At 34.2% G+C, this 16547-nt stretch overlaps 1 protein-coding gene across 1 annotated transcript in view; it reads right to left on the bottom strand.

Annotated features, from left to right (window-relative positions):
• Positions 1–2438: 2438 nt before the first annotated feature.
• The window catches only part of MAN2A1 (mannosidase alpha class 2A member 1), a 107144-nt gene continuing 93035 nt past the window's right edge, over positions 2439–16547 (bottom strand). The window contains exons 20-22 of the mRNA XM_017812722.1: positions 10743–10937; positions 6364–6474; positions 2439–5489 (exon numbers count right to left, since the gene is read on the bottom strand). Coding sequence (XP_017668211.1) covers positions 5337–5489; positions 6364–6474; positions 10743–10937 — 459 coding nt within the window. The 3' untranslated portion in view covers positions 2439–5336. The remainder of the gene's footprint in view (positions 5490–6363; positions 6475–10742; positions 10938–16547) is intronic.

The following is a 16547-nucleotide window of genomic DNA, read 5'->3' on the forward strand; positions in this document are numbered from 1 at the left end:
CACCTCTGCCACTGGACACTACTGAAATGAACTTGGCTCTGTCTTCTGTGCCTCCTCCCTTTGTATATTTACATGCACTAATGAGATCCCACTGAACCATCTTTTCTCCAGGCTGAACAGCCCCAGCTTTTTGTTGGCCACTGATGTGAACAGGTTGACCTGAGAGGGACTGCAGTAGCCAAAGCCACAGTAGTGGGCACTCTCAAAAAGCCTTTGATTTCTTATTACCCAATCAAGACAGATAATTATTAACTTCTGGAAGATAGGTTACAGGTAAACTTGTGAACTGAAAGGTCCTGAAATGGAGATTGTATTATATCATGAAACTGAGGAAGAGAAAAACGGAGAATGTCATTGAAGCCTGTTCAAGTGGATTTTCAGAGGAACAAATATGTATATTTCTGAAGAGCAAGCTAGTGATGTGAGACAGTTGTGACAAGCAAGCAGGGCATGTGCACCATAAACGCTCATTGATGTAGACTTAAAACATATAACTCTTAAGAATCCAGCACAACTCAGGTTTTGGTTGGCACTGCAGGTAGCCTGACCCCAGAAAGCTCAGTAGAATGCACTGGGCAGGGCTGGAAGGCTGTGTTGTACATATTGGAGCTACAAATGCCTACACATTTAGCTGGCATGTCAAGAAAGGAGAAAGTAGGACAAAAGAAGTAAGAAAAATAGAAATAAAAATTGATTAGCTATCTGGGGAGACCACAAGTTATGCTGCAGGTCATGATTTGAGAGGAACAAAGGCATATGCTTTCCTATGTGGTGGATGTGTATGACACATGGGGAGTGGCGGTAGTGGAGATAAAACTGAGATTAAAGTCTCCAATTTAGTGATACCCAAAACAAGAATGATATTGTCAGTCAAAGGCCATCACACTAACAGACACTGCATATCAGGAAGAAAACCTGAAGCTCTGAAATGTACAATCAAAAATATTCTTGCCTTTATAGTCCAAAGAGCACAAGTTTACATACATGATGGAGATCTTTTTTTTATTTAACTATTTTCTTATTACTCTTACTGCTGTTAAATAATTTACTTAAAAGGAAGAGTAATGGAAATAATGCATTACTGAAGCTCTGTAGAAATTCTAGCATACAAAGGTTAGGTGATGCAATATGAATTTTTAATATCTATTAGTTCATAAAATCTGTATATTGAAAGACCAACAGGTCCACAACTTAATATTATAATTTACAGAGAAATTGCAGATAGAGAAACTTTGTGTCAGTAAGAGCACTGTCTGAAAATCCCAATAGCTCACCATTGACCATGAGTTTATTCTAGACAGTATATTATTTTGATTTGTTCTCTCTTTTAGAAGACAAAATTAATACCTTTGGCTGATTGTTGAAATTCATAGTATTATGACAGAGTAGTTAACCTAAAACAAAAAGTACAAAAAACTGAATCTCTGTTTTATATTTTATCACACATATATATATAACTCATCACAAATCAGATAACCCACTAAATCTGAGCAATAGTGTCACTATCAGTAAAGACATGTACAGAGATCTAGCATCTGTTTTTTCAAAGGCATACATCAGATATAGTTAATATAATTTCAAAAAATAAAGAATACATTATTGGTTGCTGAAATTAGTGGAATATGTTCTGCCTGCATGGTCGTGTTGATATTAATCAATTCCAAAGTAGGATGACCATGAAATGGTGAAGGGGTGCTTTAAACTGGACTCATACCCTTTTTTTTGTCTGTTACAGTTACACGTAACAAGTTACATGTGCAAGTTACACTTGCATCTTGAAACATCAGCTTTAAAATTATAGGGATTTATACAGTCTGTGTACATGTATACTTTCATGTTTGTAGTTAAGACTGTCCAGTCCAACATCAAAGAGCTTCAGGCACTGACTAAAAATTATACTTTATTGTCTTTGCAAGTCATCATGCTCAAGCTCCATCAGCACTTTGGGAAGCAAACCTGTGATGCATCTATGCCTGTTCAACTTGCCATATGTAATTACAGTATATTATATTAGCATTATGTTATTTATTTTAAAGTGTTCAGTCTCATTACAGTTGAACTGTTATTTTGACTTGTTATCCTCTAATGGTGTGTTTGTTAATTTACAAGAATAGCTTCCATTCCATTACTGTCAACTGTTTCAAATATAAATACTAATTCAAGTAAAAAAAGGAAAATTCTAGAATTTTACAGCTTCTACTATTTTCTGGCAAGTCAGTGCAAGATTTCTTTTGCAAAAGAGCAACCCATTTCCTTTGCACACTGTGCAGTGTCACTTGTTTATATCCTTGAAGTTAGCATCTATATTCTTTTCTTTGGCAGCTGTGGAATAGATCGCATCTTTCATCAGGAGTTCATCTCACTACAGATAACTGTCATTCCCAAAAGCTACTGATACATGAGCCTTGTCAAATAAGGTGTTTTTGTTGTTTCACTCATTTTTTTTAAAATTTTTTTAAATTTAAATTTGCTACAGCCAAGGCATTAATGACACTGGCCACATCTCACAATAACATTACCTTTTATTAGAGATCTTATTTTACATATCCCCATAAGATATAAAACCTTCCAAGAGAAAATAGCAAAAACCTTCGGCTGAAATCAGTTTGTTTCAGACAATATGAGCAAGTAAACCAAAGACAATTACGATAATGGAATGTAAAAAAAAAACAAAAATGAGTACAGGTATAACTCTGGTAGGAAAGTAATTACAAGGTTTTAAACCATTTCTTAAACAGCATTGTCTTTAAAACCAGATTGAAAGTTAAGGATGCTTGGCTCTCTTAACCAGTAGTTACAAACCCAGCAGGGATAAAAACCAAAAGAACCCCCAAGATAATAGAATTTAATTAGATAGCCAATTCACAAAAATACAGCATAAGAATTCATTAAGACTTGTTGGGGAAAAAAAAACAACCAAAAAAACCTGCAAACCAACAACCCAAACCCCCATCCTCACTGACAGCCACAATCCGAGCAAATTAAAGCAAAATTCATCATGAGACTTTGACTGGAGTTTTGACTTACTTAAGGATTTCAGGAAAGGATCCCAAATTGAAAGCTGTTGTTACACAAAAAATGCAATACAAAGGAACAAAGATTAAATCTGCTGGTTAAGGAAGATTCAGGCATCATGATTGTACAGTTAATGAGGAAAAAAAAAGACTGAATGTTATACAAAGGATCTTTTGAAGGAATTCCAAGAGGCAAGATACTTTAAAACTTTATTGCATCAAAATTTTACTTTTCTGCCTAATAAAACTGAAATAGCATTTTGAATATTTTCTTGCACAGAACACATAAAAGTCCCTTAAACATTTTAATTCTGAAGATGCAACAAAATAAATGTTATGAGAAATTCCTGCTGGAAAGTCTACCAAGCTTTGAGTTCCAACAAAAAATAGTATTTTCAAATACTATATCTAAGAAAAGTTACAGTACATGTTTATTGCATGAAAACATCCATTTATTGGATCCATCTGATTCTTCTATTTGTGGTTAGTGTTCTTATATTCTTGATGTAACTTGCACCAGATCCTACTAAGTATTCACATTATTACAAAGCACACAGTAGATTGAATTAAGTAGGAAAATCTATACAATCTCAGAGATCCAACCTGGGACAATGCATGAAATATGACTTTCGTTTTCTTTTAAGATAGCCTGTAGCTACATGATATAATTTGATGGACTTTGATATTTGATACAATTGTGGAACAACAGTGATGAAATTAAATACAGGAGGCGATATTAGAGCTAGCACATCTTTTTACCAATTATGATGACTTTTCATGCATTAGTACTGAAGGTAAGCAATGATGAATGGAAAAGTAAAGCATAACAGAGATATAGAAGAATGAGCTATGAAAATAAATGAAGACTAGAAAATGGGATCATATTCAAGTGACTGTTTATATATATTAACTGTAAACAGCAGCTCTACTTACGGAAATGTTTTTCATACTTGGATGGCTTAAGCACTAAATGTGAATTAATATGAAACAAAGTAAAATTAAGTCTCCATTCTTCAGCAACATGAACACTGGCAATGTAACTGAGGTTGCAAGTTTGCAAGTTTGAAAAATGTTGTTTAAAATATAGGCACATGATTCTGAATTAACAGGTCACCACAGTCTGTGACATGCAAGCACATGTTTTGATAGGTTTGCAAATCATGTCTTGCTTACTATCAACTCTCTGCATCAAGTTGCAATTTTCTTGAAAGCAGCTGAATTTAGCCTCTACAGTAACTCTTTTTTGTCTGTGTTTCAGGTTATGATATAATATTAATACATTCAAATAGTCAAAATGTTCAGAATAAGATAGCACAAACTTGGTGCAGGAGTACATAGATCAGAGGGTGGCCAGCATTGTCAAATAGGAGATACACAGCTTAAGTATTATATAAACTACTTTTTCCCCAAAAACACTAACACAGACACCAAAATTGTAACAAGACATATCAAAAAATAAGGCACATTTATTTTGATATGGTAATCTTGAAATAGAAAACTCATTTCAGAGAATATCAGTATCTAAATGAGTTTTATAAAAAATTTTGTATTCATGATAACTATGGACATTTCTCATCATGGTAATGGAATAATTGCACATATCCCAGTGTGTCAAGTAACAAAATGGGAGTTTTATTAAACATTTCCATTGCAAAATTACTTCATAGGTTCGTGTTTTCCTATTTACATAACTCAGGTGGAATGGTAGAAGTATTAAAATCTACCATCACTTATCACAAGTACTGCAGGCTTTCATTTTACCACAATTAATAATCCCCTTTGTGTTGAATAAATTGAAATTAATTGTGGAATAAATTGAGATTACTGTCATTTATATAAATGATTGTAAATATTTGGACATTAGCTACTACACAAGAACATTTTATCGTATTTTATTTCCAAGCTGTATCAGGACTTTCTAGATTGAGTTATTCATACATAAATTCATCAAGAATCAGCAAAAGAAGGCTGTTTAAAATCCAATCCCCTCTTTATGAAACTTAAAACACCAAAAGCATCATTAGTTAGCATTTAACCTGAGATTTCATCTGTTGAGAGGTTAACATCCTTAGAAATTTCTTCACTTGTTGTATTAACTTATACTGCTGTTCCTATTTTATGGGGGGGGGGGAACCTGAATAAACAAAAAAGTTGCTTGCAACATGGCTTTTCACTGTGTGGTCAAAAAAAATTATAGAATGCATCTTTTTCTCACAGTATCCAGAAGCTGGAACAATATTAATCTGCTTCTTATTGCACATGAAACTAAGAGGAGATGTAATTGCAGATCCTTCTTCTCTATCTGAGTATTCAAGCAAGATTTCATTTTAGCCGAATCCGGAACGTATTTATCTCCATAGAACTCATATTTATTTCACTTATATTTCTGCCATCTGGAAATGAATGCATCAAAGATAAAGATGTGGGTGTAAGACTTTCCACTCTGAATTTGTTAAAGAGCTTATGCACCTTTATCTGGAGGGGAAAGAAAGAAAAAAAACAAAAAGCAAACAAAGATTGTATTTAGAAAAGGCAGTATATATCTTAAAATTATACATCTCCTTACAGGTACCAGCACAGCAATTCTCTCACTAAAGACTATGAATATTTTTAAGTACCATAAACCAAATACTATATACTAATTCAGAACTTTTTAAAAGCAGTATTCACTTGCTACATTTCAAAGGAAGTTAAATGAATACATTAAAAACTATTAGAAATATTAAAAATCTTCTTGTTTCTTATTAAAACAATATTTACTCTTCTCCCTAAAGAAAATCCCAAATCTATTTTAAAATTTTATTACAAAATTGCTACAGATTAATTACCTTCCATTCCATCTATAACCTTCAGAAAAAAATTATTTATATTTCATAGTTTTACACATCACATCAATTCTATAAAAATCTTAAAATACTTAGATATTTGCATTGGTGTAGGTCATTTAAGAGAGAATGGGCAGACAAAGAACATGCTATAATAAGCAACAGTCACATAACTTGTGGGTATATTAGTAATATTCAAAAGCTACACTTTAGAATATGTAACTTGATTTCTTTTACTTCATAAAGTTCTAAAAGACTATTAAAAATTATCTGAGAAATACTCATTCACAAGAAGTTAATGAGATTAAAACTAGTTTACTTCTTGATGGTTACAGGGTTATTCCCACAAACCAGCAGATTCACAACTTTATCAAATGGAAAGCAGCTTTCAAGGTAAATTCTACCATTATCCTGAAAGTATAACTCTTGAGAAATAAATACCTAGCCTTCACCTACAATATGACTAAAGTATCAGTGTTTCTGCAATACTCATAAGGTAAGCCGCCCGTAAAATATCAGCATACCTTTCCCTGAGTAGTGGAACAGAGCAGACCCATGTCTCTGTTTGAAAATCTACAGTCAAATCCCTTCCTGTGAAGAATCAGAGCAGCTTCATCAGATGGCTCAGTATCTACCTACAAATAAACAAGATAAAATATTACTCATAAAGTAGAAGTAAGAAAGACATTTTAGACCTCATAAAATTATCATTATTATACAGTGATACAGCCACTTATACCTTAAAAAATGTTCAGCCTAGATTCAATCCTCATGGGTTTTTTTTGAAATTTATAAGACTAAACACAGAAAGAACCGAACTGCAAAGAGTTGAGACATTCAATGTACTACAGAATATAAATGTATGTTGTCGAGGTTAAAGCTCAGTACTTGCACTTATACAGACTTAGAATTGAAGTGTAATTATCACAGTTGTATTAATTGGCTTTCCACAAAAATTATACGGCAAAACTGAAAACAAAATGGAAATCATGTGAACTACAATAGTCATATTTAAATACTCAATGTGACTATGTTGAACAAACTTTAATGTTGCAAAGCTGCTCTCTAACACAGCTTAAGGTGTACAGAAAACTGTACACTGAAATACAAATATGAAATAAATTTTATGGTTATCTATAAGATATTCAGTGTTCTTGAGCTTCAACAGATGTCAAAGAGTAACTCAAAAGTAACCAACAATCTCAACGTCCTAGTTTGGATCAAATCACTAAAACCACCACTTAGGGCAAATCACAGCATAGAATGCCTCAAATCAGAATCCTGTTTTCATATGTCAAAACAGAGTCACAGCCTAGAACTGGATAGAACTTTTTTCATTTACACTAAAATGTAGAAAACCGCTCTTGTACAGCAGGAGTAACAGCAAAAAATTCTTCACATTTTAGATGAACTTGCATGTAAACCACACCACATGAGTGGCACATCACAAAATACCCTTCATAGAATCATAGAATTGATCAGCATGGAAAAGATCCTTAAGAATTCTAAGTCTTAACATTAATGTAGCCACTATCCAAAGCCATGCTAGTTCTTCAGGCTATTATCCTCTTACTTATTTCTGGTTTACTTGCTTTTGCACTGGTGCTTTTTCACTAAAGCTTCTGCCATGAGTTCAGTTCATTTCTGGTACTTCAGAAACCTATGCCAGTGAGCACTAGACACTTTGTCATGCTTTAGTTCTTCAAGGTGTACCAAATGAGAGGTCTTACGCTAACAGACTTTCCATATAGTTTTCTTCTCATAAAGGAGTTCTTGGATCAGCCTGAACCAGCTTCTTTGAAACCCAGCATGACACAGATTCAAAGTGCAACAAATTTGTAGTATTAAGTACTCATTCAAATAATAAAAAAAATGGTAAAAACTGATAAACTTAGTGGTTTTAATTTTCCCATTTAAAACAGTAAAAATTTATTCAGCACTATTTGGAATTGAAATGAGCTCCTTTTTAGTAAAACACTGACAGTTAAAAACTTGGCATAGTTTACAAATCATGACTAAAACTCAGTTTGAGAAGATTTCATGAACACAAAATAATACTGTCTGTCTAAACATCAGATTAGTGAAACATTAAAATTTAGACTGAAAAAGCCTGACTTCCTATGGGGTAAATTAACGTTAAAAATGACAAGCCAGTAATGGGTATCAACACTTCCTCTATTATCTTTTACTAATCTGCATAACAAATGGATGTATGCATTTCAAATTACGGCATGAATATTTAATCTCTCAAATTTTTAAAATTAAATATTATCTTAAGATTCAAAAGATTTAAAGCATAAAAGTAACATACAATTAATGACAACTTGAGAAAAAGGGTTTACTATATCTATGATATAGTATTCAACCTTTTATCATGCATATAGCAACCACGTGCAAAAAAATAAAGCTATTCTAACTCATTTTCAAAGCAGGTGTAAAATTAAGTCACAGCCTTCACATCAACTTTAACTTATCTGTTCTTATATCATCTCTAGCTAAATCAGACTAATTGCATGCAAGCCTAAGGAATGTCTGAGCAAGGGTGAACTTAATTTACATCAAATACACCTTCTAAACACAACCATGCTCACTGCACAAAACTCTGTAACCGATTCCTCAATTTTCAATAAATAACAACAGCCTTAACCTTGTAAAACTTCACAGCACTGTTACATAGTAAAAAAATCCTGACCACTGCACTATCAAATCTCTGACTAGCTTTCTTGGAAGAGCTGCCAAAGTTTGATTTGATTTTGATCTCTGAGAATTGAAATGCAGCCTCTCATTAGGCCTTTAGATAGAAAAAACCCAAAATTTCTAGGTTTTCTCATAAGCAGTATGCCAGGGCAATGCTGCTAAAATTTTGAATGGAAAAAAAAAAATTAAACTCTTTTTAAATCCAAAAATTTAAGGCAACATGACAAAATCATGTATTTATGTTTAGTATAAAGTGACAAATGTTCTCAGTTTTAAATCTTGAGGCCCAGTTTATTACACCAGGTAAAATCTGTGTCAAACTTCTTAACTGGAGATCTATTAAAAAAATTCTTTAAATGTCTCATTCATAAGGGATTGGACTCTTCCACAACAAGATCAGATATCTTAGCAATAAATAGCAATATTCTTTCTGATTTCTACCTTAAATCTTAATAATATTTTATTTAATTTGGTACCCTTTTATGTGAAATTGTAATGGATTATGGAAAATCAACAGCTAAAGCAATGGAGAAATTAATATTTCTGGAAAAAAAAATTCATTGTGTTAGTTAGCCAGAATTATGATACTTATCATTCAAATTCTTGGAAGATAAAGAAAGGAAGCAGAAAGTGAGGAAAGATTTACAAAATTATTTGCAAAGCACTTTCTGCTATGGGGAAGGACTGTTCTGTGCCTATAATGATGTGCTCCTCTCCTATGACTACTGCAAATGTTCACTTTGGGGTGGACGAAGTGAAGCTGCAGGCTCAAGAGCTGTCAATCAGTAATCAATGAAATATACACTTGTAGACAAGGAAGAGATTATAGTCTTAAATACCCTTATACCAATTGGGATAGTGGGGCCACTATAGCTCAGATAAAATCATGGAATTCACCTGCAAGTAGCAACATTGAACTAAAAAAGCAGACACAGAGCCACCCTTTATTTTCACAGGTTTCACAGCCAGATGATACAAACAAGAGGGGGGAAGTTTAGGCCTCAAAGAGGGAGAGGGAACATGTTCATGAAGGTCTACACCTGAACTTGATACGTTGAAGCAAATCCTCACATGAAAATCCTCACAGTGAAGTGTGAAACATCACTTCATGTGAAGACTTAATTCAATATAACGTTTTCTCCAAACTTTTCAAAGGTATAAGACCCACAAAGTATAAGTTATTCCACTTTGAAATTCGAAATAAGAATCAGTCACAGCTGAAGGACTGTATGTGAGATTGAACTACTAACAGACAAAGCATGAGAAAGTAAACAAATTCTTTAAGTTTTAAAATGAGGATTAGGACTTACAACAAAGAACAGATAAAGGGAATATAATCTGACGTTAATATAGATGAGTAGTTTTACCTCAGCCACCACGGAGACTCTAAAGGAGAAGGGACAAGTAGTTTGTAACTATCTAATTATGGTAGAATAAAAAAAGAGATTTCATGGTGGTAACAGCACTTGTGAGTGACAATGCAATGCAGCATAAAGTTAACAGATTCACATTTTAAAAGGTGTTGAAAAACTGAAAAGAATTTATAGAACAGTTGCCAGAAGAAGGATACAAAACCAGTTCCTTTAGTTTAGGAAACTGATAATTAAATTATGGTAGTTACACACCTTTCCTGCCTTTGCAAGGAAAAAAATATTGAGAACAGAAGAGGCTTTTTTTATCTGAGTTTTTTTATTTTTTCATTTGGGTTTTTTTTTGTATACCTACCAGAGAATAGTTTCACAGGATCCAAGCACTACAAGATGATGTTAGAATAATTAAACAAGGTCTTGTAAATAACCTTAGAAGTGCTTTAACAACACAAGTTGAGTTTAAAACTATAACCTTTATTAAAAACACACTTAGAACAAAGTCCAATGATCTTAAATTTAATTCTTCTAATACAGAAAAGGCTGAAGTATATGAACTGTTCTCTCTTAAGCTTTGGGAACACGTTGAAATGTGCCCCCTCCGGAGACAGAATACTGCACTATGCATATTCATATGTTGTGAAAAAACAACCCCTGCATTTCATATTACTCAGACACAAGCCTTTAGTTCTTGCAGAATTAACAAAAGATAGTTATCACATAGCAGTTTACCATATCACATAAAACCTTCCATAAATTACTTCCAAAGAATAAATTATTTGTTTATATTAATAAGCTATATCATATTTTTGCTCACAAAAGCAGTGGTTTGACCTTACCTTTGATTGGATTGTCCTCAGATTGACTATATGCATGTCACAAGGCATGGAAAACATGAGTGGAGAAAACGTATTTATCATCTCTGGGACATCTGACTCTGCATTTGTTGTCATTGGAATTACAGGATGATTTAAGAAAAGAGAGGTCATATGGCTAAGAAGTGATGGAAAACTGACTGATGCCTTCTCTTCACTCTGCAAAATACAAAAGAATGAATCCAGTTAAGATATCTGAATTTTTAAACTCACTTACTTTATAAATTATTCCATTCATTGCCTAGAAAATTTTAATTTTTAGACTGCCCATTTAATTACCTTTGGAAACTTTTGATTGTCCATTAGTTTTCTTCTATTACTAGGTATACTTTCCTGTACACCATTAGTACATCTTCCAAAATTATAATTAGATGACATCTCATTTTACACCATTCTTTACCTTTCTGTGTTAGACTCTGATGTACAAACAAGGTAGTTTAGAGAAAGAAACTAGCAAATACTTTAGCAAGTTGCTTCTATTTATTTAGTATCTATTTGAATATGGAGAAAAAAAAGCTAGTCTTTTGTAGGCTTCCTTTTCCATATTAATTTTCTGACCTGTATTTCTTACTTTCTTTAACTTGTATCCTAAATCCTTCATTCTATTCTAAATCTTTCTTCTTCAAACTATTTGCTGGAAGAAATAACAACTGGCATCTTTGTCTTGGTCCACATTGCAAAAGATTTCTTTTCAAATTTTTATGTCAATGTCATGCCAGCAGGAAGTGAAGGGACTCTCTCCCAACATTTCACAAATTTTGTACTTTCCCAAGTTTTGTATTTGCAGTGCTTTTACACAGCTGCAGAAGCTGCTTTACAAATCTGAAATTGCTTAATCCTACATATTCACAACTAGCTAAACTCCATAGAAGCCAAGGAAAGAAAACAAAGGAACTTCAAAAAGGCAATTTCTGTTTTGGAATCTCAGTGAAGAAAAGAGTAGAAATGGGTGAAAACTTCTTTTGCTCTTATTTTTTCTTTTTTCCTTGCGTACTTAGTCAGATAAAATCCCTGCTTGTTTAGAGTTAAACAGGTGACATTTAATGAAAACTTTGCAGAAAGGTTACTGAAAACATAGTATCTTAAGCATTGTTATATTAAACGTACATTTTATGACAGGCTAAAAAAATAGAAATAAAAAACAAATGGGTGATACTTTAAGCAAAGGGGAGGACTATTTTCCATCTTATAACAGACAACCATAACAGTAATTTCTGTTTTGGGGTGTGTATGCATGTATGCACATTTATTTATACCTCTGGAGAAGCACTAAGTACAGCTGACAGTGTAGCAACTGAAAACATACCAGAGCTGAATCAATGCAAGATGGTAATTTCTGTTTTATTCTTGGTGCTTTTCTTAGTATGTCTAAGACTGTGCCTCTTTGGTAGCTACTAAGCATTGAGGCTAGTACTTTTAAATACCTATTATGACACACAAATTACTTTATAGAACTGATAACAGTTGATCATTGCAGAGGATTGCTTCTCTATGTGTCTCACTACATTTATTTACATTGAATTCCATCTGCCATTTTACAGCATCTTTAATCAGTCATGAGTTTTCTATTCCTCAGTTAGCCTTGATTTTTTTTTTCATTATCTTAAAAAGTTCAGCATCACTGGTCAACTTCATTGTCATGATTTTCTTATTTTCCAATTACAGCATGAGCAAGCTTGCTCTACATACACTAAATCCGAAAGCCTGCAGTTCAAATGACTGCATGCATGCTCTACCCACAGGGAAAATCTTCTTTCAAAGCAGAATTCACTTTTTGGCCCCAAGAGGAACACTGTTCACTCTGTTGCCATAGATGTGCTAAAGTCAGTCAAAATATTTTATTGTCATTTCTCTTTATTATTATTATTATTATTCCATCTTTTTTCCCCCTGTAAAATGAGTTGATTGCTTATATCTGAGAACTTGAAAACAGGTCTCCTAAAATATCTCACAAATCACGCATGAATCAGAAAAATACTTTATCCATTCTATTTAAAACAAAATATGCAGGAAAAGTCCTTGCAAATGGTTCCTAGTTCTAGGCATGTTACCTGAGAATAAGCAGAAGAGACAACTACTATCCAGGAACAACAGTTATTCAACATAAGCTTTTCATTTTAAACAATGGGTATCCATACTCATTTGAGATCAGTAAATTTGCCTAAACAGAATTCATGTTCAGCCATTTCCTCCTCTGCTTTCAACCTCTGCCTAACATACACTGCTAACACGTTCAAGGAAGAAATGCCTGTCCCATACCCAACACAGTTGCCTTCAACTCCAGATTTCTCAGATTTAAGGGATTCCAACGAGATGGAAAGAGAAAGAAGGGTGAGCCTTCACAGAAATAACATTTCATTTTGGTTTGTCTTTCTTTAAAATATTTTATTTACGTGCAAATCCTCACAGTAAGACATCCCAAATATTTGGAGAAGGGCCACAATTTGTTATGTGAAGAGTGATTGAAAAATCATTCTATTAAGTGCAACTTTATGCCTGAAAGAAGGTGCTTGCTGAAAACAAATTGAACTCATTTAGATGTCCTCATAATTTCAGTAGCAGATGTTCCTCAGAAAATGCCACCAAGGTAATTTCAGACGAAGAGACGTGACATCTTTCTGAAAGCTTCTGCTATACGTACAGAAAATCACTGTGTATGGAAACACAAGTATGCCACCCATGAGTCAAAACTTCGCCCAAATTCCGGAGACCCAAGTGTAAATAAAAATGGGAGGCAAGTTTTCATATTGTCTGACACAAAAGTAAAAGACTGCCCATGGTAAAAGTATCAGATGAATCCTCAGCCTTGTCAAGGAAAGGATAGCACAGGGAAGGTCAATCTTCTAGGCCTGAATCCTTAGCCTTCTCTAAGACTAACAGAAGCAATGAGAATAAAAAAGGTGGATTTAAATATAAAGATATAGTAGGCTGTATTGCAGTTGAGAATCCAGGAAAGATGGAAGGAGTGTCACAGGAAACTTTGAAAAAGTGTGGTTGAGAGAGAATATGGGCAGTGGGACAAAATTGTCAGATAACCCATAGCAGAACCGGAAAACCCGCTCCTCAGTTCCTAGATTCTTGAAATAACTCAGGATTGCTGAGGAACACAGCCCTGAAAGACTCTAGCAAATGCTAGAACCAGAGATGATTCAACTTGGCTGATTTTTGTTCCCAATACGTCTCCCCATAATAAAACATTATGGGCATTATCCCTCATGCATTATCCCCTTTGAAACTAAGACTTAGGTGGAGATTTTCTCTTGAGTCCTGTATTGCTACATGTGGAACAACAGTCCATTTTGGATGATTGCACTAACAGAAGTGCAGTCGTTCACTGAAACTATGTAATAGCAATGGGAATGGAGAGTATGGAAGGTGTCAAAAGCTGCCAGAAGACCAAGGGAAAACTGGTTTTGCAAACACTGTGAAGACAATGCTATCACAGAAGACTGAGAAGCGACACTTCGAATCACACTCCCCCCGAGGTACATCACAGTCATGAAAGGATTGGAGTACATCTTTCCCCTCTCAATCTATTGATCCAAAATTTAAATAGGACTCTCTGGAAAAAGAGATGAGAAGAGTTTGCGCATGCAAACAATACATTTCGAAGAATAATTACTCTATACACACCTTCACCATGTGGATGGCTTTCAGCAGTATCCTGCTGATGCTAAGTAGAAGATATAGTCCCACAGTCTCCATCTAATTAAAGTACTGCTCTCTCAAAAGTGACGTTATTTCCTCAACTTAAATGACAGCATCTATCACTCAAAGTGTGAACGGAGCTCCTCTGGCACCCTTACAAACATTAAGTACTGGTAACAATCTGATGAATGCCAGATCATGATGCGTCAGCTTAATGAGCTCTAATCGAAGAAATACTGCCTTTTTAACCACCTTACAGTACATTCACATAGACTTATCCAATTGGAAATAGTCTGTGTTGAAATACAATCACTTGAGTGACTTTGCAATACATGTAAACAAATAATTTAGGATTTTTCCTTGTCATCAAAAGTAAGGTGAATAATTTTAAACTTTTTGTTTTGAGGAAAAATAAACCATACTGCAGTATAAAACTATCTTACAATTTGCAACAAGTTCTAAGAATAGCCTCATCTATAAAAAGTGCCTTTATATCCGAAATGAGCTATTTTACTGATAATCACAGAAATAATAGAAAGGATTGGGTTGGAAAGGATGTTCAAGTTCTGACCCCTCTGCCTTTGGCAGGGATGCCACCTACTAGATCAGGTTACTCAGGGCCCTGTCCAAACTTGCCTTGAACATTTCCAGGTTTGGGGCATCCCTGCCCTGGGCAAAGAATTTCAGTGCCTCCTTATCCTCTGAGTAAAGAGTTTCTTCCTAAATCTCCCTTCTTTTAATTTAAAACCATTCCCCCTTTTCCTATCATCATCTGTCTCTGTAAAAAAGTCACTCTCCCTCCAAGAAAAGACTCAGAGTGTTTTCTGGAAAGAGTCTAAATTGAGGAACTAATGCCCTTAATTAGGGGACAAAACCACTAATCACTCTTGAAAAATCACTTATTAATTGAATATAAGAAATAAATGGAAAATAATGTAGAGAAGAAAGTAAAGATGACGCAGTTGATAACTGGACATGAATTGAGCTAATATAAAACCAATGAACTTTTCAACACAGACAAGTAGTCTAAAATTTCCCATATAAAAGGAGAGAAACTGAGGCAGACAGTACATCAAATACATATCTTGAATATTTGCTCCTCCTCTAGACTTTTCTCCGCTATAAAAAAGTTACAAAACAAATTTAATTATAACAGTAAATCCCCACTGGCACCTGAACTATCTGATCAAACATGCTGAAATGCGGATGCTGACTTTGGGTGTAAGCTCATTCAAATAAAATCTGGAAATAGAGAGAATTCTGGGCCTGCAAGATCAAGGGATGCAGACTAAAACAGTTTGATATCTAACCACTTAGATTATTCCTGGAAAGAAAAAAGTCTCTCATTCTCTCTCATGCTGTGTGAGGAAACAATTTATACCAACTTTCCCTCTCACCAACACGCAGCACTCTTCAAAGAAGAATGTTTCTGGACTGGAAAATCTAATCTGTGGAGTGAAAGACTTTTCAGAGCATCTTTAGTCCCAAAACATATGGAGACAATATTTTTAAATATCTCTTAATCATAAACTAGCAACTGAAAACAACCAAGAAGGTCAGTCAAAGAATCCCAAAGACAAGTATGGAAAGAAAAATTTGTTTCTTTCTGTACAATTCAAAGATTTTATGAATCAGGATGTTTGATGAAATGCTGCTTCTGCATGAGAAACTGATCCTGTAATACTGTGCTAGGCTGCTTATAGGTGAGAAACAAACAGCTGACAACATTACTGATGATGTGAACTTCAGTTTTACAGCATGACAAAAGTAAGTGACAAGTAAGGGCAGATACCTGAGCTTTAAAATTGCATACACTTTACCCCAAATGCAAACATCTTGAATCCTTAGCTATAGTGCTCACCACTTGAGGAAGAAGGAGTCTTTAAACAGGAAGAGAGTGAGAAAATTGCACAACATTCTATACACACATTGCCCTAAAACTCCCAATTTAGAAGAGAAATTCAGATTTTCTTTTGGACTGATACTAGTCAAGTTCATGCAATTGACATGAAGCAGTAAATGGTTTCAAGGTAGCTACAGGTTTTACATGCAAGACTGCCTGGCTGTTATCTCACCAAGTGAAAATCAGATGCAGTTGCTTTAAATTCATTCAAAGTTGCA

This window comes from Lepidothrix coronata, unplaced genomic scaffold (assembly GCF_001604755.1).
Source record: "Lepidothrix coronata isolate B3197 unplaced genomic scaffold, Lepidothrix_coronata-1.0 Scaffold37, whole genome shotgun sequence".
NCBI classification, from domain to species: domain Eukaryota; kingdom Metazoa; phylum Chordata; class Aves; order Passeriformes; family Pipridae; genus Lepidothrix; species Lepidothrix coronata.